The 24067-nt window shown below is 43.4% G+C and overlaps 1 protein-coding gene across 3 annotated transcripts in view; it reads left to right on the forward strand.

Annotated features, from left to right (window-relative positions):
• Chd7 (chromodomain helicase DNA binding protein 7) overlaps window positions 1-24067 on the forward strand; it is a 184066-nt gene that overhangs the window by 148582 nt on the left and 11417 nt on the right. For 2 of the 3 annotated variants that reach the window (XM_026390793.2, XM_077801441.1), the window contains exons 16-32: window positions 5640-5850; window positions 6366-6561; window positions 7296-7463; window positions 7579-7758; window positions 10456-10566; window positions 10656-10861; window positions 13287-13486; window positions 13687-13846; window positions 17973-18062; window positions 18544-18647; window positions 19987-20116; window positions 20507-20579; window positions 20735-20792; window positions 21464-21692; window positions 21918-22126; window positions 22249-22920; window positions 23863-24023. In XM_026390793.2, coding sequence (XP_026246578.2) covers window positions 5640-5850; window positions 6366-6561; window positions 7296-7463; window positions 7579-7758; window positions 10456-10566; window positions 10656-10861; window positions 13287-13486; window positions 13687-13846; window positions 17973-18062; window positions 18544-18647; window positions 19987-20116; window positions 20507-20579; window positions 20735-20792; window positions 21464-21692; window positions 21918-22126; window positions 22249-22920; window positions 23863-24023 — 3158 coding nt within the window. The remainder of the gene's footprint in view (window positions 1-5639; window positions 5851-6365; window positions 6562-7295; window positions 7464-7578; window positions 7759-10455; window positions 10567-10655; window positions 10862-13286; window positions 13487-13686; window positions 13847-17972; window positions 18063-18543; window positions 18648-19986; window positions 20117-20506; window positions 20580-20734; window positions 20793-21463; window positions 21693-21917; window positions 22127-22248; window positions 22921-23862; window positions 24024-24067) is intronic. The other variant, XM_026390794.2, reaches the window with a different exon arrangement.

Raw genomic sequence — 24067 nt, forward strand, 5'->3', positions numbered from 1 at the left:
TGGTGCTGCCCTGACCACTTGTGTGAGCTTCTCCAGCTTCCTCTTCTCTGAGATGCCTCCCTCTGTGGTGCTGAAGACGCATGCCAGGTGCCCCTGTGGTCCTGGGAGCATGTTCTCACCTTGTCTCCTTCCTCCTTCCTCCTTTGACCTTTAAAGGGAAGCATTTGTGCTCCCTGGCTAGAAATCATCAGAAATGCTAGCTAAAGACAGATTAGCCCCGGTTGAGGTTTTCTTGGTGAATGTGTGTTTAAATCAGAGGTGCTAAAGAGGAACTCCAGTGGTGTGGGCCAACAGCTCTCAGCTGTTTAAGACCTTTGCTAAAGCCCTCATATTCCTCACAGTCTGGAGGCCTTCAGCACCTGTTCCCTGAGAATAAGAGATGGTCGCAAAGCTCTGGCCATGGTTCGTCCCTGTTACCGATGCACCGTATATCGGCCCTGCTCTTCTCTCCATAAAACCCATCATATTACTTAACACATGGGGACTGAACCTCTCTTCTATGCTTTCAGGAAACATTAAGGGGTGCGTGTTTCATGGCTGTGGGAGCACCTGCCTCAAGGAGCCTGCAGTATATTGAGGGATTGAGATTAGGAAAGCCGTTAGTTGTCATTTGAGACAAGCCTTAAGGTAGAAGGTATTTTTGCTAGGCTGGATTAGAGAAAAAAATGACGTTCAGATGGAAGTTATAACACGAGCAAAAAGATGGAGGCATGGAACACAAAGGGGAAATTGCCCAAAGTGTAAGGCACATGTGTGAACAGTGGGGCCAGACACTTGGACACCACGGGATTGACACCACGGGGCCCTGTGACCTCAGATACTGGGCTTTGGCCAATGTGTTGGCAGGGGAACCACTGCTGGTGTTTGAGCTGAGCAGTGATAAGGTACATGACTCAGGATGAGGAGTTGGGCAACAGTGTAAAAAGAATGGGATGGGAAGCAGGCGAGCAGACAGATCAGCTCCGAGGCGGTGGCTGCGGTCTGGGCAGGAGGTGCTATGCATTAAAGATGGCGACTCGAGGCTAATTTAAGGGTTCTTGTGCACAGTTACAATCGGCCTGCAGTGCAGTTAGGGGCCTTCCAGGGAAGAAGGAGCAAAGCCTACTCTGTATTTATCACAGTCCACAAGGTTCTAGAACAACTGATTTAAAGAGTTCCTAATCTTTCCCCCTTTCACAATGTACCCTGGATCCAGAAGTTTCTGTTATCATAGGACAAAAAGTGGTCTGTCCCTGAAGCTGGGCACAGTGACGCAAGCCTGTGATCTCAGCAGCTTGGGAAGCGGAGGCAGGAGGATTTCGAGTTCAAAGCCAGCCTCAGCAAAAAAAAAAAAAAAAAAAAAAACAGGCACTGAGTAAGTCAGACTCTGTCTCTCAATAAAATACAAAGTAGGCCTGGGGATGTGGCTTGGGGGTCGAGTGCCCCGAGTTCAATCCCCGGTATTCCCCCTGCCCCCCCCCAAAAAAAGTGGTCTGTCCCTGGAAGATGGGCTCAGAGCAAGGACCCTGAGGTCATTTGCTTTCATGTGACATCAGTGAATTTCTTTTTAAAAGTTAATATTTGTAGCTTCGTCTTCTAAAGAGAGTGTTGTTTGTGATGATTATATGTTTAATATACCAGCCTTCTAATCACAGTGTGTTTAGGCACTTGTATGGCCATTATGGTGCACGTTAACCAGCCCATTGTTGAGTTGGGGCTTGGGCCAAATCATGGTGTTATTTGAAAATACGTATGTGCACACAGCATATCTCACAAAAAGTAGATGATGAGGAGAAAATAAATGATACAAGCCTCCAAGCGGGGAGAAGAGAAAAGGATATACGAACAGCAAGACTGGAATGCCGCCAGCAGAGTGGATGTGACGAGAGAAACGTCAGTGACACCAGATAGAGGTCCCTGAGCCACCAAGTCCACCCTGTTAGATCACGTGTAATGACATGCATTGAGCATTCCCGGGTGGCTTCCTCCGACCCACAGCTGGTGGGCATCTTCCCTGGGCTGCTTGCTCTTCAGTGTTACCTGATTCAGGACGCTAGTTTCCCAGGAGCCTCCTAGGGCTTCTTGAGGCTTGGACTTTAAGGCATTTGTTCTGATGGGTCATTCCTTGAGGTTAGCTCTTCTGTCCTTACCACAAGTTATGAAATATCTGTTACATGTGTGTCTTTATGCCCTTATTTTTTGGGAAATTGTAATTTTTTTAAAAATGTAGATATACCCCTAAGCATACAGCTTTCCCAATCACTCATGGAGACAGTTGCGTCTCACAGAGGTTGCTCCAGGGCCTGTGCTGTGCATTCTTACCCACCATCTGGAGATGGCACCCTGTCACAGAGCCATCTCTGGACACTATTGAACATTGGAAGGAAATATGAAGCTGAAATTGGTATGAGTTACGGCAGAGTAAAGCTGCCTGTCAAACTAAACTTTAGTTCCATTCAGCACAACCTTTCTGCACTTGTGAAAAATAGAAGCAACAGTGTGCACAAGGTGAAAGCAGTAACCTACCCAGGAGGCAGAGAATCTACGGGGATTGTAGAATGCAAAGTACTTAAGAAATCCTTTTAATGGACTTAATAGTTTTACTTAAGCACTTGAAACAGTGTCCAGCACACTATAAGCACCAGCAAGTGTTGCTACTTGTTTTTCTTGCTAAAAGTTAAGCAGGTAACTCGGTAACAAATGAGGTCACTCTTACCAGCCCAACCTTTATTTGAATGAAATTTTCAACTTCAGATTTCCTAATGTAAGAGTCAGAATAATGTTGAAAAACATATCCAAGAGTCCCCTGATGGACAGAGGTAACTTAGGAATAATTGGTTTTTATTAGCCAGGTGCAGTGGTATACATCTGTAAGTTCTGATGCTCTGGAGGCTGAGGGAGAAGGGCAAATTGGAGGCCAGCCTTGGCAATTTAGTGAGATCTTCAGCAACTTAGCGAGACCCTTCCTCATCTCAAAATGAAAAAAATAAAAAGGATTGGGGTTGTAGCTCAGTGGCAGAGCATTCCTTTTCCATCCCCAATCTGCCGAATAAATAAATAAACAAACAGAGTTGGTGGCTCTGGAAGTAGGGAGAATACAGAAAATAGAAAACAGAAATAAAATAAAAACAGGACTTACCCAATGGAATGAGTTTTAGAGAAACAATAGTAGTTTTTTTTTTTCCAATGTAATCTTCAGTAACAAAATATTTTCCTGTCCATAGCTAATATAACTAGATGATATTACTGTCACTGCCCTGATAGTGACCATCTGCTGAAGTGAAAAGACTTCAGGTTGGAAGTGAGTACATCCTTGCTACAAGTTGCCTTTAATAACACATGTCCTTGTAAATGTAGTACCAGCCATACTTCAAATTAGGGCAGAGCCAACTAAGTGTTTTGACTTATCATAACACATTTCCAGTTAATTTCCTGAATGATGTGTACCTATTATCAGGGTAAATCTTTAATTGGTAGTTTTGAAAACGTGGGTGTGACACCAAAAGGTAGAAATTGCCCTCCTCCCTAATATTTACCCCATACCTTCTTTCACAAGAGCACCATACAGAAAATGTTTGCTGACATTACTTGTTAGTATAATCTGGCTACTACTTGAATACTCTAAATTCATAACAAAGAGCTGAATTGATAATTTAGCAGTAGGTTTTGTTGGGTAAGAAAGTACAGTTTTCTGTCCTGTTCTAGATGAGAAGTTGTTGGTAGCATTGAAAAGGCAGATTTTTTTTTCATCTCTGAATAAGTTTAATATTAAAAATGATATTTCTGCTAAAATTTGAGTTTTTATTTCATTAAAATGATTATCTCATTTTTTGAAAAATATTAATCATAAACTTTCTTTAAATTATTAAAACATCATCTTTTATTTTGATTATGGGTTTAGTTTCATATGGATAAAAATACTTAATCTGCCATTTCTACATTGTAAAGTTCTCACATCATTCAAAAGTACAAATTTGAAGATCTAATGTAATGTATAAACTTAAATGTATTTCCCACCTCTTAAGCACCTCTACCTCCCAAATCTAGAACCTGGGTTTATAAATTCATGTTTTGAAAAACATTGTTTAACTACTTTGGCAAACGTTTTTGCTAATTCTCTTAAATAGCATTTTTTTTCCTTAGTGAAAACCCTTTGCTCTTTTTCTATACTTATTAGAAAAAAATCAGAATATTAGTTTTATTCACTGAAGAAGGCCTGGGGGGCAAATAATGTCGAAGGAGCTGGTATTTTCTGCCAGTCCCTTTTGTGAGAAGGTGGCTTTGTGGAAGGCCCTGGTGCTTGGTCAAGGCACGTGACTTTAACGTTCTCAGTGAATTCTTTGTTGATTCATGATAAAACACACCATCTTTATTCACCATGTCCTTAAGGTAAGTTCCACAGGCACCCTTAAAATGCAAAGCAGCTTGCTGTTTTGTTCCATCTTGCGCTTTTTGCAAAAGTGCCATCTGAGTTGTTGTGATGGCCTGTGTGTCCCAACCTTTAAAACTCTTTTGAGGTTTATGTAGCCCTATCTTGTGTTTACTTAGTTCACATGTTTGAAGCCAGTGATAGGAAGTGTAGTTTAAAGTGTCTAGCACAGTTTGAGCTGGGGATGGATCCCATTAGATGCATGCATTTGGTGTATTTTCTGAAGAACAGGTGAGCACATCTCCACCGTATGGAGGGCTGAGCATGTTGCTGTGCCCTGGTAGCCTGAGGCAAAGACTGCCAGCCAGTGCTGCCCAATTCCAATTCCAGCCACCTAAGAAGTTGTTGCTTCCTGAATAAACAGGGGAGGGGGTCAGGAGAGGAAGTAGTGGGGCCTCTTCCTTAGGAAGGAGCCATTTTCTTGAAACTTCTAATTCCCTGAAGTCTTTGAACAAGCAAAAAGTCCATGTGGAGCTATGAGCAAAAAGAGAGTTAAACATGAAAATCTTGAATTAAGAAAGTCTTGTATTAAATACTTAAAGGTTGTTCCAGTGTTTTTAGCTTTAAAAGGTTTGGGTCATTCAAGATGGGATTTTTGCATTTTAGGAGATTGTTGGGTGATAATGGACATGGAGAGAGATTAAGAGATTAGAATGGTAGATGTGTGCTCAGGTTTTTTTTTAAAAAAAAATCCCTGAAGAGTATCCAGAAACTGAGCTTCCCTTTCCGTCATCCTTATGTTAATATTAATATGCCATTATAGACTCAAAGAACGGCCCTCACACTTCGCTAGGACTCCATCCTTTTGTTTCTTAGAACAGATTTTGTTGTTTGTGTTTATATTCAGCTAGTAAACAGTTCTTCATTTCTTTAGCAATTTAGGTTCCAAATTTTCTGTAGGTATCTGGCCCTTGGCTTGTTTCTACCACTTCTGCCTTGACAGTCTGTTGTTGAGATTCAATTTTTACACACAGCAAACATTTGTTTGTTGGAAAATGTGGTTTTTTTCCCCCCTAAATGCCTCAATGTGTTGTGCTTAAAACTTTGATCCCTTTTGTACCACCGTGGTTTTGTGTAGACCCAACTTTGAGTAAGTGGATGGATTCTTGTTGACAAACAAAAATGTGGTATTCTGGTTCCTACAGTTTGCGGTAGGTTTTGAAGGCAAATTCATTGTTTTTAGCAATAAAAACCTTTTACAGTATTCACTTATGCTGTCCAATCTCTGCAGGTGCTGAAGAGAAAATTTTGGAAGAGTTTAAAGAAACACACAATGCAGAGTCTCCAGATTTTCAGCTCCAGGCAATGATCCAGGCTGCTGGCAAGCTAGTGCTGATTGACAAGCTGCTGCCAAAACTGAAGGCTGGTGGCCACAGGGTGCTTATCTTTTCCCAGATGGTGCGCTGCTTGGACATACTGGAAGACTACCTCATTCAGAGACGGTGAGGGCCACCGTGTCAGAATAACAAAGAGGAAAGAAAAAATTGCCCTACACGGGGCTCCAAGTGGTTCACCTAGAAGTGACATTTATGATAAAAGAGGGTAGAATGGGAAAAATGTGTGACATCTCCTCCTCAAAACTAATTGTACATCAGTTTATTTTCTATGATGATACAGGCAGACACTACATACTTCTGTGGGCAGTTTTTCCTCCATGGCTTTCATTTGACTAGAGAATAGTTCTTAAAATTGAAATTGTTTGTTATCTTACTGTTAAAAGGGTCAGCTATTTTTAGAGTTTAGCTGTGTCACTGATGAGGAAGTAAAAAATAATCTTTGAGCTTTGAGCCAGTTGGATGAAAAGCTATAAAAAAAATTGCTGGCTCTGAAATTATTTCTGTTAAATTAGATTGTTCTATTAGTATTTAGTCCATGTTTTGATACTTACTTAACAATTAAAAAGGAGCACCTGTGTTGTAGCCATTTGTCAAGCTCCTCATTAATATTTTTTTTTCAGGTACCCATATGAAAGGATCGATGGCCGAGTAAGAGGTAACCTCCGCCAGGCAGCTATTGACAGATTCTCCAAACCTGATTCCGATAGGTTTGTTTTCCTCCTGTGTACGAGGGCAGGAGGGCTAGGCATTAATCTCACTGCTGCTGATACCTGCATCATCTTCGATTCAGACTGGAATCCCCAAAATGACCTCCAGGTAAACACACAAGGAAATCTTACCGATGCCTTTAAAAAAAAAGAAAATTAAAGTTGAGGGAAATCAAGTAATAATAAATGTATTAATAATGTGTGAAGAAATTTCTTAGGTTGTTAATCTGCTTCCAGATGGCCACTTTAATTATTAGAACTTGTTTTTATTTGATAGCTGTCTTAATTTGGGTTACTGAAACAAAATGCCATAAATTGAGCAGTTTAAACAATAAAAATGTATTTCTCAAAATTTATGGAGGTTGGAAGTCTGAGTTAGTATGCCAGCAGGGTTGTGTTCTCAGTAAAGAAATTGCCTGGTTAACACATAGCCAAAGAGAGCAAACTTGTTGTCCGGACTCTTCTCCCTCCCAACCCCATCCCCATACTGATTGAACCCCAAGGGCACTCTACCACCTATCTGTCTCTAGCCCTTTATATTTTATTTTGAGACAGGGCTTTACTGATTTGCCTAGGCTGGCCTCAAACTTAGCCATCCTCCTGCCTCAGCCTCCCAAGTAGCTGGGATTGCAGATGTGTGCCATCACACTTGGATTTTTCTGGCCTCTTTTATCCAAGCACTGATCTCATTCATGAAGGCTCCACCCTCAAGACAAAATTACCTCCCTAAGTCTCCATCTCTTAAGTTCTGTCACTTTGGAATAGTGGTTTTAACATGAATTTGGGGGGGGAACATAAACACTTGATGCATTGCAATAGCCATTAATTTTCTTTTTCTTCCAGGCTCAAGCTAGATGTCATAGAATAGGACAAAGCAAATCTGTGAAAATCTACAGGTTAATTACAAGAAATTCCTATGAAAGGGAAATGTTCGACAAGGCTAGTTTGAAGCTTGGTCTGGATAAAGCTGTGCTGCAGTCTATGAGTGGAAGAGAAAATGCTACCAATGGGGTAAACTAAGACTTGCCCAAATCATTCATTTACTCTGGTTCTTTCTTAGCTAATAGTAAGAAATCATTCTGTACTAGATTATTTTTCCAACATTTTAAATATTTCTGTAAAACAGGTACAACAGCTTTCCAAGAAAGAAATAGAGGATCTTCTACGAAAAGGGGCTTATGGTGCTCTCATGGATGAGGAAGATGAAGGGTCTAAGTTCTGTGAAGAAGACATCGACCAAATTCTCCTACGGCGAACCCACACTATCACCATTGAGTCTGAAGGAAAAGGTTCCACATTTGCTAAGGTGTGAATCTATCTGAAGAGGCCAGGTTTTCTCTAACAGCATGATAGAGTACATGTAAGAGCATCCTGTGAAAGTGCTCACCAGCTGCAAACCAACCTTTATGTTATGAATTAGCAAAATTATTAGTTATCTCCCTAGGGAGTCCCTGCCACAAAACATTTTGGGTCCTCTTCTGTGTATATGGTACCAGTGGCCCCCTTTATCTATGTTCTTAACCCCATCCTCTCCCCAGAGCCTGATTTCTGAAATAGCCTATAAAAATGACCAAGTCATTCCTGTTTTTAAAAGATCTTTCATCTGTTTTCCCCTGTAGCTACAGCAACTCTATAACTCTTTTCCTAATTCAGATCCACCCAGTGTAGTCCACGCCAGCTCTCTCCACTGCCTGTTTCCCACTTAGTTTCACCCCCTATCCTGCCCTCCTCCTGCCTGTCAGAACTGCTCTGGCCAAGGCCGCATTGAGCACCCAGCCACCCACCTGAGAGCCCCTTCAGAGGTTCCCCCTGCATTTCATTCCAGCCATCCACACCAGGAACCACTCTACATTTTTATTTTTATCAACTTTATTGAAGTGTACATTACTTAACCATAAAATTGGCTATGTAATTCAGCCTCTTTACCATATTACAGAATTGTGCAACCTTCAGCACAGTCTAAGTTCAAATATTCCCTTCACCCCAGAAAGATCCTCTTGCTTGTTTGTAGTTGCTCCCTAACCCTCTTCCTGCTCCTCCTCTGCAGTCCCTGGAGACTAGTGATGTACTTTTCTTTCTGTATTAGATTTACCTACTGAGATATGCAATACATGATCTTCTGTGTCTGGCTTCATTCACTTGAAATAACATTTTTGAGGTTCATCTATGTTGTAAGCATATATCATTAATTTGTCCCTTTAAATTGCTGGACAATATTCTGTTACCTGAGTATACCATTTTTTATCAGTTGATAGTGGACATTTGAGTTGTTTCTACTTTAGGGTTTTATGAATAATGTCATTATAAACATTTGTATACTGTTTTTTGTGTGGACATATGTGAGTGGAATTGCTGGGTCATATGTCTCAAATTTAACTCTTCAAGGAACTACTAGACTTTTTGCTAACAAAATTATGCCATGTTCCCCTCCCACCAGCAGTATATTTGAATTCCATTTTCTTCACAGCCTGACCAGTACTTTAGATGATTTGATTTTTAGTTACAGACATCCAGTGGGTGTGATGTGGTCTCCCACTCTGCATTTTCTTATATTTGTTAGTCATTTATAGTCTTTGGAGAAATACTTGTTCATTTTTTTTTTGAGGAATTAGTCTTTTTATTACTGAGTTTTATAACTTCTCCATATATTCTAGATAAAGGTTTAATAGTAGATTACAGATATTCTCTCCTAGTTTTTTTTCTTAATGTGTGTGTACTTTAAAAAAAAAAATCCAGTTTCCAGTTTTTTTTTTTTTTTCCTTTTATCGCTTGTGCTTTTAGCGTGTTGTCTAGCCCACAAAGATTCATTCCTGAGTTTCCTCTTACAGGTTTTACATTTTTAGCTCTGTCAGGTCTGCAGTCTCTTATGGGCTGAGCTTTGTGTGTGGTGTGAGGTCGGGCTCCAGCTGCTCGGTATGCCCAGGATTCCCTTTCTACCTGTTCCAGTCTGCAACGGCTCTTCTCTGGGTTCTGTGACACAGCCCCTTCTCTTTTACATCTTTCAGCCTCTTAAAAGAGGTTTTTAACCTCAGTCGTCACAGGCACTATATAGGCAAAATCCAAACTCATCACCCCTGTTCCTCCACACCTTAAAAGACACACATACACACACCCACACACCTGTCTGCCTGCCTGAGTAACGCCATTCAGGTGACAGAGTTGAATACTGATTTTTTTTTTTTTCCTTCTTCCTGGCTTCCTCCTCCTTTTTCATGCTTCATATTTACCCAGAGTTTCCATTAAATTTTGCCTTTTAAAGAATGGCTTTCTAGACAGCTTCTTTTTTCTTCATTTTAATGGTATCTGTTTTCTGACTTCCTTATTTCTTCTCTGAACAACTACAGCAGCCTTTTCTACTCTCCTGCTGAGACACTGGTATGATCTAACACTGACTCTGGACATGATGGTGTCCATCTTTAGAGGACTCCTTATTTTCAAATTGCTCACTTCTCCCTGAGGAAGGAATTCTGACACTATTAACAGCTCACACAGGGCCCTGCTTGATCTGGCTTCTGTCTCTGTCATCAACTTGCCCTTGGGCTGCTCTTTTCTGAGTACCCACATCCCCTTTCCTCTCCTCTGTACCTTTGCATATGCTCTGCCAAAAAATATTTTCAATGCTGTCCTGTTTCATGAATGTTTTAAGTATGGCTCAAGTATCATCCTTCCAGGAGACCCCTTGCTTCTCAGTTCCCTGAAATGGCCTGCCAGAGTAAGTGACCCTCCTCTTTGTGTTACCTGCACCTACACATACCTCGGTTCCCTGTCACTTTTCATGCTGAGGTGTGCACCTTTGTTTCCTGGTCTGTCTGGGCCTCTGCACAGTGAGCTAGGCTGCCTGAGGAGGCTCACATCCCAGGTCCATTCACTGTAGTGTCTGGCACACGTGGAGAAGCATACACACATACTTGAGTGAATGAATAAACAAAATCTGCCTTGCATTCTAACCATGAGAAAAGCATTTCAAAGTAATGCATTTTTTTTCATTCCCCCCCCCCTTTAGGCCAGTTTTGTTGCATCTGGAAATAGGACAGATATTTCTTTGGATGATCCAAATTTCTGGCAAAAGTGGGCTAAGAAGGCTGAATTGGACATTGATGCCTTAAACGGGAGGGTGAGTGAGAAATCCCATTCAGATGTCGGTCTGATGTAACCCAAGGGTCGCTGTTTCAGAAGTTTCAAGTGTATCTGCTCTTTTGTCAGAACAACCTGGTTATCGACACTCCAAGAGTGAGAAAACAGACCAGGCTGTACAGCGCAGTGAAGGAGGACGAGCTGATGGAGTTCTCAGACTTGGAAAGTGATTCAGAAGAAAAGCCTTGTGCAAAACCACGGCGGCCCCAGGATAAGTCACAGGGCTATGCCAGGAGCGAGTGTTTCCGAGTCGAGAAGAATCTGCTCGTCTATGGGTAAGGTGGACTCACTACGTAAAGTGGAATTTTGTTCTGACAGTAGTTAGAATTCCCAGGTGGTATCGGAAGACGATTTGTGTTTGGACCTGTGTGACTCCCCCCTTGTGAATCAAATGAAAGCTTCTATAGTAACTCAGCACAGCTTAGGGGTCACCTGGTTAAAGTGATCACGTCATTCAGATCCTCCTGGATGTGGACAGGTCTCTAGAAGTAAAGTCCATATTCTCACTTGTTCATCTTTGTCTTTCTGCTCACAAGTGGTCCCGCCCTTGCACAGTCTCCCCATTTTTCTCAAAACATTCTTCCAAAACATGAGTGGTCATTTGACTTTTGTGAATGTATTGTGTTTCTCCTGCTGGACTTCAGACTCCTCAAAGGCTGGATCCACCTCTAAAACATCTCTGAATTGCTGTGCCATCCCACAGGGTACTTTGTATGACCGGGTGCTACAAAATACCTGAATCAGTAAATGAGAGGTTTCTCGGAGATTGTGGGACTGTAGGCAGACTCCATTAAAATAAAACTGCCACTAAGGCAATCTTTTTGCCACCCTGATGAGATCCTGTCTGTAGTGATTTCTTCCAGTGGATCAGTTAGTTCAGAATAGATACAAACGTGTGTTTGCATGGCATACAGAACTCTCTAGCTGGCCTTGTGTGCCCTGTTGGTTCTTGCCCACCGGCAACCCAAGCCTCTGTTCAGACAGACCACTTCATCTTTTTCTTTGCACAGGCTGTTCCCACTGCCAAGAGCAACTCCCCATTCAGTGACTTGTGAATGAAGGCTTGTTTATGGAATATGTGAAGTTCAGCAAAAGCCCATCCTGTGTCTCAACAGCTTTGCCACTGATACTCGTTATCTATGCAAGTCCAAGATCCTCTTTCGCTCATTCTTATGTGGGAGACTCTCCCCACCTAAGCCCTTTGTGACATGCACCTGCTTCCTTGTTTCAACTAATGATCAGAGTCTAGGACATTCTTGGAAACCCTAGGAATGGAACATGTTAATAACTCCCAGTGTTAAGAAGGATGCCCAGGGCATGTTGTCTCTGTCAAGCCCACCCTTCTCCCATAGTCATCACTCTTCTTGGAACGCCTGCTGTGGCCTGGGCACTGGGCTAGGGTGGTCTCAGACTCATTTATACAGTGTGACCAAGATTGGCATAGCTCAAGGCAGGCAAGTGGGTGAGCAGAAATGGCAGTATACTGTGCTGCTGTATCAGGTATCACTTGGCTGATGGAGCACAGAAGCACAGCACCTTGCCTGTAAGACACAACTCAGGTATCATCCCCCCACTTCTGGGGTAGAAGTCAAAGAAGGAATTGCACAGAATAGGTACAGTCTGTGAACAGGTAGACATCATTAATCAGCCAGGGTAAGAGGGAGTGTCGGAGTTTGTGTAGGGAGAAGAGAGCAGCATGTCCAAAGGCGTGGAGTTGAGACTGGCTGGCCTTGTGTTTGGAAGAACTGATAGGAGCCAGAGAGGACCAGAGAGTGGTAAGAAACCAGACCAGGGAGAAAGGCAGGGCATGGGAAAAGGGACACATACTGCTCCCTACAGCTAAGACCAAGTCCTCCCTATGCCGCAGCCACCAGCTAGTTATCTTCAAAGGCAGCGGAGGACTGTTTGCACCATAAGCACTGCCCTAGCTTGTCTGCTGTTAAGTGGGTAAGGGGTGGGAGGGTGGGTCTTGAGCAGCATCTGCCTTTTCCTTCACCCATGCTGTTTGCTGTCTGGTCACACCCACAATTCCCAAAGGGTAGCATAGGAGTGCAGCCTGGGACCGTGACACAGTGCATGGTCAGGGTCAGCAGGATGTTACTTGTTTGCCTTTACCGGTAGACTTTTCTCCCACCCTTTCCATGTAAGGACCTGTGTACCAGTGTTCTTGTCCTCGGGAGTCACCACTCCCTGTTTCAAAAGGGATCGCAAAGCCTTTCACAGTCCTGCACCAGTTATTGGAGTGTGTCCCTTTGTGGTGGATTGGGGCAGCTGAACTCCTCAGCATTGCATTCTTTTGGGGGGTAGTCAGAGCTACCTTGAGTCACCTTTCATCTCAAATGGTTGGTCAGCATCCAAACACATAAACCATAGCAGAAGGAAGCAGCACATACAATTTCTGGGCCTCCTGGATTACATTCATGTCCTGAAAATGCCTGCCACTGGCCTGCTTTTGCCTTGAAAATCCAGTTTTGGTCCTGAGGGTGGTAGTTCAACTCCTGCTCTTATGAGCAATGAACTCCTGGCCCACTCTGAAAGGGGGTGTGCTTAACTTTTGTACCCTGGGTTGCTTTCCTATCACCTAATAGAAAACATTACAGTTTTGACCAGAATATCCCAACACTGGTACCTGACTATTAAGGTACAACTTCAGATCTGTATTTAGAGGCACCATCCGCATGCAAGCTATTTGCTTTACAGTTGGGGCAGGTGGACAGACATCCTTTCCCACGGACGCTACAAACGTCAACTCACGGAGCAAGATGTAGAAACCATTTGCCGAACCATCCTGGTGTACTGTCTCCACCATTATAAAGGGGACGAGAATATCAAAAGCTTCATCTGGGATCTGATCACACCCACGGCTGATGGCCAGACTCGAGCCTTGGTCAATCATTCTGGTAGGTCTGCTGTATGCCTTTCATGTGGTGACATTCACTGGAAACTTTGTGACACACCCTGATAAAGAGATACAACACAGACCCTTTCTTTTCCTCTTTACAATATCTGCTTCTGACACTGTAACTTGGAGTGTCAAAGGCTTCAGTGCTGCTGCTGCTGCTGCTGCTGCTGCTGCTCAGGATGATGATGCTTCTTTCAGGTCTCTCAGCCCCAGTGCCCAGGGGAAGGAAGGGGAAGAAGGTGAAAGCTCAGAGCACACAGCCAGTGGTGCAGGATGCTGACTGGCTGGCCAGCTGCAACCCGGACACACTGTTCCAGGAGGACAGCTACAAGAAGCACCTGAAGCACCACTGCAACAAGTACGTGTTTGGGGTGCAGGGCTCGGCTGCTGCTTGTTCTGTAAGACATATGGTGTGAAAACCATGACACTCGGTGGGTGCTGCCTTTGTACAACCTCCCCATTTTTCTTGAAACATGCTGCCAAGTCCTCAAAGAGCATATCTTCAGGTGATTGATCGCTTCTTATATGGTTTAAAAAAAAAAAAAAACCATGATGTGACATTTACTGTTCCAACTATTTGTGCGGAAGCAACGTATTGGCATTAATTGTATTCACAATGCTGTGTACTTGTCACCACTGTCTGTACCCCAGACTTTCTCATCGCCCCCAATAGGAACCCTGTGTTAAATAGTGACTGCCCTCCCACCAGCCCTTGGTAACCACTATTCACTTAAGTTCATTGTAGGCATCTCGTAAGTGAATCGTACAATACTTGTCCTGTGTTGGACTTGTTTCACTTAGCATAATGTTTTCACAGTCCCTTCGTGTTGCAATGTATATCAGAATTTCATCCCTTTTGATGGCTGAATATTATCCCATTGTAAATGTGTCACATTTTGTTGATCCATTCATCAATTTGTGGGTACTTGGGTTGTTCCTACCTTTATCTGTTGTGAACAGTGTCTCTATGAACATTGCACATGACTTGATTTTTTTTTTTTTTTAAGCCAGTGTGGTAGAGAATTGTGGTTAGCTTTATACAACCCCACCCTGCTTCCATAGTGGTCTGGCAAGTTTACATGTTATTTTTGCTTTAATAATATCTCAGTTGCCGGGTCTTATGAGTTTAGAATCATATTCTTTACTTTTATTTCCAGAAATTCAAAGATAATTGGAGAATATTGAATCTGTATTGATTTTATTTCTTAGAACTCTGTTGATTGTGCCCACATTAAACTAACATGTTATTTCCTTATTCTCAGTATACATTTTTCAGTATCAATAATGTAGACCTCCGTGGTACTGAACAGCTTGACCAGTCCTCAGTTTTGTGTGGCCTTGAGCAAGTTGCTCCACGTCTTCAGTACTCACTTCCTGAGAGTCAGATAGAGCTGGCATCAAGATCTCTGTTGGATGAGGCAGAATATAAACAAACACATATTTTTGTTTTAAAAAGACAAAAGTCTGAGCACATGATGTTGGCAGTATGTCAAGTGCTTTAGGTATAAATTATCTGTTTAAATTCTCTAAGGTAGAAATGGTGGGTTTGGTTTTTTTTTTTTTTTTTTTTTAAATTTTGAGATAGGGCCTTTTTATATTTGCCCCCACTGGCCTCAAACTCCAAGGCTCAAGTGATCCTCATGCCTCAGCCTTCCAGGAAGCTGGGACTACAGGTGCTGCCTACCACACCTGACAGGAGTGCTGTTTTAACCCCATTTAACTAAAGAAACCGAAACTCAAGTTGAATAACTATTTGAAGTCCTTTGACCAGTTAAGGGTGGAGAAGACGTGGGCAGCAAGCACCCTTGTTCTCACCACCAAGGTCATCTGCCCACCTCATCTCAGAAGTCCAACCACCACCTCTTTGGGATTCCTGTGAGGCTCCCAGGAGTCTTCAAAGCCACTCCCTCAAACCATTTGATGTCACAGAAACTTGTTACTGCAGGGGCTTGGTAGTTCTCTCTCAATATTTCTACCCCGCTCAGAGCTGTTAGAAAACTTTGTATGTCCTTGTGGTTCATATCAACTTTGGGTCAGTAGCCTTTTGAGTTCTGGATTCAAACAAAGGAAGTGAAGTGGTTTAGTGTGGGAACCATGGCTCCTGTTCCCGGATGTCAGTGTGGTGGTAGTGGTTTTTAATTTCCATTCTACTGTCAGTAACAGGCTTCCATGGTGCAAGCTCCCTAATTAGGGCATGAGAAGTAACAGGAGCTCTTCAGATCTTTCCATTCAGTCTCAGAAGGCGGTTGATGCCATCCAGTTCATCTCTGAGATGAAATGAGCGGTCCCCTTGCCCTTTCCCAGTAGATCATGCCTTGAGGTTAGATCTTGACAGATCTAAAGTGAGCAAATGTAGATGTTAACATGGGGAAAAGAGACCCAATAGAAGGACATCTTAGAAAATAACTGGCCACTTCACAAGTTTCAAGGGCATGAGACACCAAAACAGGATTGAAGGAGATGAGGGGGACAGAAGAGTTTCGTGCCATGCTTTGTCCTGGGCTGAGGGCTGGTCCAGAAACAGTCACTAGTGGGACAGCCCAAGGAATGTGGATAAGGCCTGAGGATTGGGTAATAGTAGTGTCCGTCTGCCTCAGAGAGCACCCACCTCTTCAGATCAGGGGCCATGCCCTGGCTATCCTCTTGCCTGTCCTTAGCCGGCAAGTACTGTGCACTCCACAGGGCACTCAGCTCAGCAGCGGTATTGGTTTGAATTTTCTCCTCTCGAAGAAAGGTGACATTCACAGTTAGTTCATGAAAGTCTCCCTAGAGCTAAAACTGCTCCCAAAGTGGAAGTCTTTGACTTTTACCAGACGGAAGAGAAACCATTAAGTTCCCTTGCCCTGTATCAAATTTTGCTGTGAATTGTGAAGAGTCTAGCCAAAGCTGGAGGGTATTTCCTTTGGAACTACCCTTTCTGAGCATCCTGAATCATAAGCAGAAGCGGCCCTGCAAATTCTTCTCTACCCAGAAGAGAAACAAGGTCCAGCCACGGGGTCTTGGGCTGTCACTTTGCCTTCATTGGTTCAGTGTGAGACAGCCCATGTGTAATCTTAGGAGTTAATAAAAGAAAATTTTACAAATTAAAAGATGTTAGCCAAAATGATGGCTTGTCTTGGAATATATTCATATTTTTACAACCTCAAACTTAGTCCATCCAGAGCCTCATTGGCCATGAGTAGAACCACGGTGAGAAGGAAGGCAGGCTGGTGTGTTTCCTAATATCTATTTCTGTCTGATCAGGAATAGTCTGTTTTGGTGATACTGCCCCTAGTTGTCATGTCCTGAGAGACAGTGTGATGTGATAGTCAGAAGACCGAGTTCTGAGTGTTCCATGTTCAAGGTGACTCTGTGACCTTGGAGATACCACTTGTCTTCTGTTACCAACAGTTTTTGTGTTTATAAAATGGAAATTGTAACTTGCCCCACTTCATCATAGGGTTATTGTGAAGAGCAAATGAGCCAGTATATGCAAATGCGATACATTGGTTGTAAAGTGTTAGGCAAGTATGTAATGGGATTATTCAGCTAGGGAAATGGCACCCTGTGTAATTGCCCACCACCAAGAAGGTGGTCTTCAGGTTTCAATCAAGAATGCACACCAGGGGTTATCCAGCAGGGGATGTTTCCTTCAGAGAAGATGGAGGTCCTTGAGATATATCAGGTGGACTTAATTGAAAGAATTATATTTTAGCAATTGAGGAAATCTAAGGAGGGTTGACTGTCAGGTTCCTTGCTATTTGCAGGGATTTTAAAATAAAGTTTCCTTGAAAATGACTAAAACTGTCAATTAACTGGATGCATTTTACCTTGTAATTTTTTTCCCCTAAGCTACAACATGGGTTCCCGAGTAATATAATCTAGAAGGAGTAAAAAAAAGGTTTAGTGTTCCTTGAGAAGAACAAGGACCCACCTCCTACCCCACCCCCGTCACCATCTTCCTTTCTCGGAAGCAAAGTTGTATAATCTGAAAAACCTGACATTCCATATTGAGGGTTTATTGTAAGGTAGTAAAACCAGATTTTATATCTCGTTTATTCCTACAACTTCTGATGTGCTTCCAAAAATGGTATTAAGGCAGCAGCTGAGGAAATTTTATGAGATAATGAAGCAGAACAGTTACTGAAAGCCATCTGCTCAGTTGTTTACAAACTTCCTTCAATACTTCAGAGGCAACGGTAGGGTACGTGTCTAAACTTCACAAGCTGCACTAGGTAGAACTCAATGAAGTGCGCCTGGGCTGGGCTGAGCTCGGTCCCTCTCTGTGCAGTGTGAGCGGTTGCCAGGCAGGCCTGTTGGAAGCCAGCAGAAAGCACCACACAGAGGTGATTATGTGCCACCATCTGTCACGCTTCAAGCCTACCATACAGCATGGCTAATCAGCCTTGGCAGGATGATGGATGAACAGCAGCAGCTGCCAAAAGCCACTGTTGGCAAACAGTCCTGAAGTTAAGAACTTTTTCCCCCTCTGTCTTCCTCTCCAGGGTCCTGCTGCGTGTCCGCATGCTGTACTACCTAAGACAAGAGGTTATAGGAGACCAGGCAGATAAGATCCTAGAGGGTGCCGACTCAAGGTTGGTGCAAGCGCACGTTTGTTCTGCACCTCTCTGAGGTAATCCAGGTAGTCGGAAAATATCACGGGTTGTGTCTCAGAATCTTCACGAACCATCAGTAGCTCAACCTCCTTTTCCGCATCTTGAATGCAGTGTTTGTCCTCTGAGCTTGGGGATGTGATGAGAATGAGGGAATGGCTGTGTGTGTGTGTGTGTGTGTGTGTGTGTCCATGTTTGTGTAAAAAGAAGGTCTGAACTAAATGACTGGTATTCTGAGATGACCTTAAATTGGGGTACCAAGTGTTCATTTCTGGTTATGGTGAAGGGCAACTCACCTATGCCCTACCCTTCACCTTTGGTGGATGCTCCTTACCACGATGAGATGTTTCTTGGGGAGAGGGGGGCACCCGAGTGTGTGGTCTCATAGTCACTACTTGGAATTAGGATTCTTTTTTAATACTAGTATTTCTTTTAAATACCTTTTAAATGGCTGTCTTTCTAGTGAAGCAGATGTGTGGATCCCTGAACCTTTCCATGCAGAAGTTCCTGCAGATTGGTGGGATAAGGAAGCAGATAAATCCCTCTTAATTGGAGTGTTCAAACATGGTAAGTGACGTTTCTGTTTGATACATCTCCACAGAATGAATTTGTCTTTATTTAGAACTCTGCGTACTCTCTTCCAAAGTCATAATATTAATGAGGATAGTTCCAGAGGACTCTTGACGTCTACCGTTTTTCTGTACTAAAAATCTAATATGAACTGTAAATATCAGATGCTGTTTTTGAATGTTTGTTGAGCATTTGAGAAGAAAACATTTCTTTCTTGGCTGTAAATAAAACCCAAACCATATTTGTTTTAATAATAGCCAAGTTGTACTATAGCTCTCCCTAAACTTTGCTTCCAGCACGGCTTCCCTTGCTAACTCTGCCAACCAGTGTCAAAGTGGACGGTGGGCTTAACCTCTGCTATTAATCTGTACAAGTGCCTCCTGGGCTTTGTTCCAAGCAATATTTCACAAATGTCAGTGCTGAGAACTCGAGGCTCCCCTGAGTGGGATGCAGCCTTGTTAACTTTGAAAGGCTGGGGATGCAGAACTGGCATGATATATACAGTGAGCGATTCCTGATTATAATCCCAATTCTCTGGAGGTGGCAGAGGTATTCTCAGCAGCCCAGCCTGACTAAAGGGGAGAATGATGGCTTATAAAACCTTTCATGATTACAGTTTGGCTTGCGGCTCTACAGCAGTTAGGAGCGGTGTGTTGTAGTACACATCCTAATTGAATTGTGCTGTTCTGCCTATGTACTGCAGCCGCGTTTTGTGAGCTCAGCCTCAAAATCATTTTCCCGCAGTGCACTGTTGGGATCTGCCATTTTCCATCTAGTCAACTTGGGCAGTCAAAAAGCAAATTGCAGTTTGAAAACCATAGAGGGAACAGTGTCATCTTACTGACATGCATCATCCTAAACCTAATAAGACAGGTTCGCTGGCCTTACGTATACGGGGATTTTTCAGCCAGCCGTGCAAGTTCCTGCAGGACTGAAGCTATTCACAAGGAGGTTGGGGGGTAGACTTGGAGTACCCCTGCAGAGGTCATGAAGGAACATTATGAAGCCTTTTAAATGTCAAGCAAAATTAGATCTCGGGGAAAAATAGGGCCAGAAATCCTCCCAGGCATCCCGCAGTTATTTTGAACCTGTTTTTCCTATTTGTGTTTGTGGTGATTCTCTGATAATGTCCCTGAAGTATAACTTGGGCCCCCAAAGCTTCCTCAGAAGGAGCAGTCTATAGAATGCTCTCCTAAAACAAGGTCTGTTCGGCCAAAGATGGTCATCTTCCCTGAGAAACAAACTTGTGTGTTGTGGTGGTGCTGTGATTTTGACAGTGACGGGGCCTTTCTTTGTTTCTGTGTGCGTCCTCTGTGGGCTGGTGGGCATGACACAGGCTATGAGAAGTACAATTCTATGCGAGCTGACCCCGCACTGTGCTTTCTGGAACGAGTTGGTATGCCCGATGCCAAGGCCATCGCCGCCGAGCAAAGAGGAACAGACATGCTAGCAGATGGCGGTGACGGGTAAGAAGGACATTTTAAAATTTTAATAAACTTTATGTCAGTTTCTTATCTACCAGCAGGGTTCAGTTCTTAATACCGCGCTACACACTGTATTGTGTCTGATTTGAACGTCAGCAGTGTTTACCAGTACGTTCCATTTGTATATCATAATGATATGATATACAAAATATTAAACAAAATACAACATCTAGATAATCGGAAACTTGTCTGTCTTTTCCAAGTAGCATCTCCACCCCAGCCCTGCCGTGCCTGCATGTTTTAAATACTGATAGATCTGCTTTTGTTGTCAAACACAGAATTAAAAGTAGCATTTAGCCAGATTGTTACTCTTGCCCGCCCACCCCCCGACTTATTGGTGTGATTTAAACTTTTTTTTTTTTTTTAACACAGTGGAGAATTTGATAGAGAAGATGAAGACCCAGAATATAAACCAACCAGAACACCATTCAAAGATGAAATAGATGTAAGAACTTGAGTATATTGGCTTTTACAGTGCCATTAAAATATTATATGCCCATATAAGACTTGTTAAACTTTATAGATAATGACCTTTTCTTTAAAAGATAAAGCAAAATGAAACCCCAAATTAAAGTAACTGTTTCTTACTTTGCTTTCAAGGAATTTGCAAATTCTCCTCCAGAGGATAAGGAAGAACCCATGGAAATGCACACCGCAAGTAAGGCCCCAGAAAAACTCTTGACAGCCACTGTTCATGTTGCAGGGCCTCAAGCCACACTACTATGGTGGTGTCTTAAAATGTCATTTCATCCAAGCTGACCCACCTCTTTGTGAATATTTTTTAGTTTTTATTTATGGTTGAGTTTTCCCTCACATTGACTTTCTTTATGATAGAGGGTTTTTTTTTAATATATATATGATTGATTTATATTCATACTGATCGGTGAAAAATTTTAAGCGTCTTTAAAAAAAAGTCTCTTGGGAGTAGGACATTGGCTAAGTATTAATCTGAGATATTGCCAGTTTGTTTAGAATATTGACTTTGTACTTAATGTAAAATCATTAGGCAACAATCATGCGATTATTTGTTACGTTCAAGGTTGTTATAGTAAGTCCCTTACAGGATGGATCCTTACCATGTAGTTCATAATGTAAAGTATGTTTCTTTGTGTAAGACTGACAAACTTGTTTTTCAGTTCCCTTAGAAGTTGAAAAAGAAGTAGTTCTATACTTGTATTATTATTTATTTATATTTTTAAAACGAGGGCACTGAGATGCCCTTTCCCACGCTGTTGTTTCAATGTTAATGAGTCATTTTTTGGTTGGAAAATCCTGTGTGTTGCAAGATTGCAGTAGCACATCTCAAAAACATCTTTCCCACTTCCCCAGGCAAGCACAGTGAGAGCAGTGCTGAGTTAGGCCAACTTTACTGGCCTAACACCTCGACCCTGACTACGCGTCTGCGCCGGCTCATTACTGCCTATCAGCGCAGCTATAAACGGCAACAAATGAGGCAAGAGGCCCTAATGAAGACTGACCGGCGCAGACGGCGGCCTCGGGAGGAAGTGAGAGCATTAGAGGCGGAAAGGGAAGCTATTATATCTGAGAAACGGCAAAAGTGAGTTTCTTTAAGGTCTCAGTGCATTCAAATCCAGTCCCAGTGCATTCCCTACCGGCTGCCCTTTCAGCCCCACCAGAGACAGTGGTCAGTCACATCAGAGATGTGCCCAGCACAGAAAGGATCTCCAACCCCAAATAAGTGCCATGGGTAGGGTCTGGGGGAAGAGGGGAAGAAACAAACGGTATCTTTTTCCCCAGTGTGATGGTGTCTTCTTCCCCACAGGTGGACGAGGAGAGAAGAGGCTGATTTTTACCGCGTGGTATCCACCTTTGGGGTTATTTTTGACCCCGTGAAACAGCAGTTTGACTGGAACCAGTTCCGAGCCTTTGCCAGACTTGACAAAAAGTCTGACGAGAGTTTGGAGAAATACTTCAGCTGCTTTGTGGCCATGTGTAGGCGGGTGTGTCGAATGCCTGCCAAGCCAGATGATGGTAGGTAACACTTAGTAGCGGCATTCGGTACTAGGTGACCAGTGTGGTGAGAAATAAGGAAGCGTATGGTTTACCGTGTGCTCAGGGATTTCCAAGTAAACACAAGTGCTTCCGTGTTGCAGAGCCGCCTGACCTCGCCTCCCTGATTGAGCCCATCACGGAGGAGCGAGCCTCTAGAACTCTGTACCGCATTGAGCTGCTGCGGAAGATCCGTGAGCAGGTCCTGCATCACCCGCAGCTAGGGGAGAGGCTGAAGCTCTGCCAACCCAGCCTGGATCTTCCCGAGTGGTGGGAGTGCGGAAAGCATGACCGGGACCTGCTGGTGGGCGCTGCTAAGCATGGGGTCAGTCGCACAGACTACCACATCCTCAACGACCCTGAGCTGTCCTTCTTGGATGCACATAAAAACTTTGCTCAAAACCGAGGGGCAGGTAACGTCTCTTCCTTGAACGCACTGGCAGTGGGCTTTGGCCAGACTCCTCCGGTCGTCCCGTCAGCTCATGGTCACGAGGACAAGGCAGCAGAGCAGGCTGAAGGCAAAGTGGAGGAGTCTGAGAACCTGGCGGCCAAAGAGAAGTCAGAGGTGAAGGAAGAAGAAGAGGAAGCCGAGGGTGGGGGCAAGGACAGCGCACAGGGCTGCGAAGCCGAGGCCAGCTCCATCAAGAGCGAGCTGAAAGGGGCAGAGGGCAGCGCAGACCCTGGGTCCAAGTCTGTCTCGGAGAAAGGTTCTGAAGAAGATGAAGAAGAAAAGCTGGAGGACGACGACAAGTCAGAGGAGTCTTCCCAGCCTGAAGGTAACTCCTGATAGCTGAGCTCTGTGCCGACTCACAGCACCTTACCTGGGCTCGCTCAGTCTGTCGCCCCGCCCCACCAGCACTGGGTTTTTCCTTCTCTAGAGAGTAATTAGTGTCCATTTTCTTCTGCAAAGAGTTGATTTCAGCCATGATTCAATGTCTTCTTCTTGCTGCTTTACGGCACACAAACATTAGAAGGGTTGTGTGCATTTACTAGCTGCTAGTTGAAGGAGAGAGGATAGCTTCATGGTTGAGTGTATAAAGTATCCTGTGTGATATTAATTTGGGCAAATGTCAGGGAAGAGAGTCATTAAATGTTATTAATTGTTTTATTTTATTTATTTATTTATTTATTTGGTACCAGAGATTGAACCCAAGGGTGCTCAACCACTGAATCACATCCTCAGCCCCCTTTTTAAAATTTTTTGAGACACGGTCTTGCTAAGTTGCTTAGGACCTCACTAAGTTCAGTTGCTAAGGCTGGCTTTGAACTTGGGATCCTCCTGCCTCAAGTTGCAGTTAGCTGTGGCTGGCACAAAGTAGAAATAAGGCACCACCTTGGGCCATAGCTCGAACCTTCAGCATCAGTTCAACGCTTGGCCTTGTTCTTGTGCAGAAGAGCGGAGGCTCTTGGGTCACAGACAGGGTTTAACTTCCAGTCTTCTGTGAGATTTAGTTGTACAAGGCCACACCAATAGTGATGAAACCTCTATAAGCCTCTGCTTCCTCACCTATGAGATGGAAACGGCACCCTCGACATCAGAAGGTCATGCAAGTTTTAGACGACAAAGAGTTATACAAGGCCCGGGGCCATTCGAGATGTATAGTAACTACTCAATAAAATGGGCCTGATTGGTATTCCCATTTTTAACTGTGTCATTTCTAAACTTCAGTTTCAGTGATGTTCTGGTGGTGAGTAATGCGCATGAACTCATTTCTCAGCAGGAGCTGTCTCCAGAGGGAAGAATTTTGATGAAGAAAGCAATGCTTCTATGAGCACTGCTAGGGATGAAACCCGAGATGGATTCTACATGGAGGATGGAGATCCTTCAGTAGCTCAGCTCCTTCACGAAAGAACATTTGCCTTCTCATTTTGGCCTAAGGTTGGCAAGTTTTCTTTTTGCTATTTTGTTGACTAAAAGAGAAC

The sequence above is a fragment of the Urocitellus parryii genome, chromosome 7 (genome assembly GCF_045843805.1).
Source record: "Urocitellus parryii isolate mUroPar1 chromosome 7, mUroPar1.hap1, whole genome shotgun sequence".
Classification (NCBI taxonomy): Eukaryota; Metazoa; Chordata; class Mammalia; order Rodentia; family Sciuridae; genus Urocitellus; species Urocitellus parryii.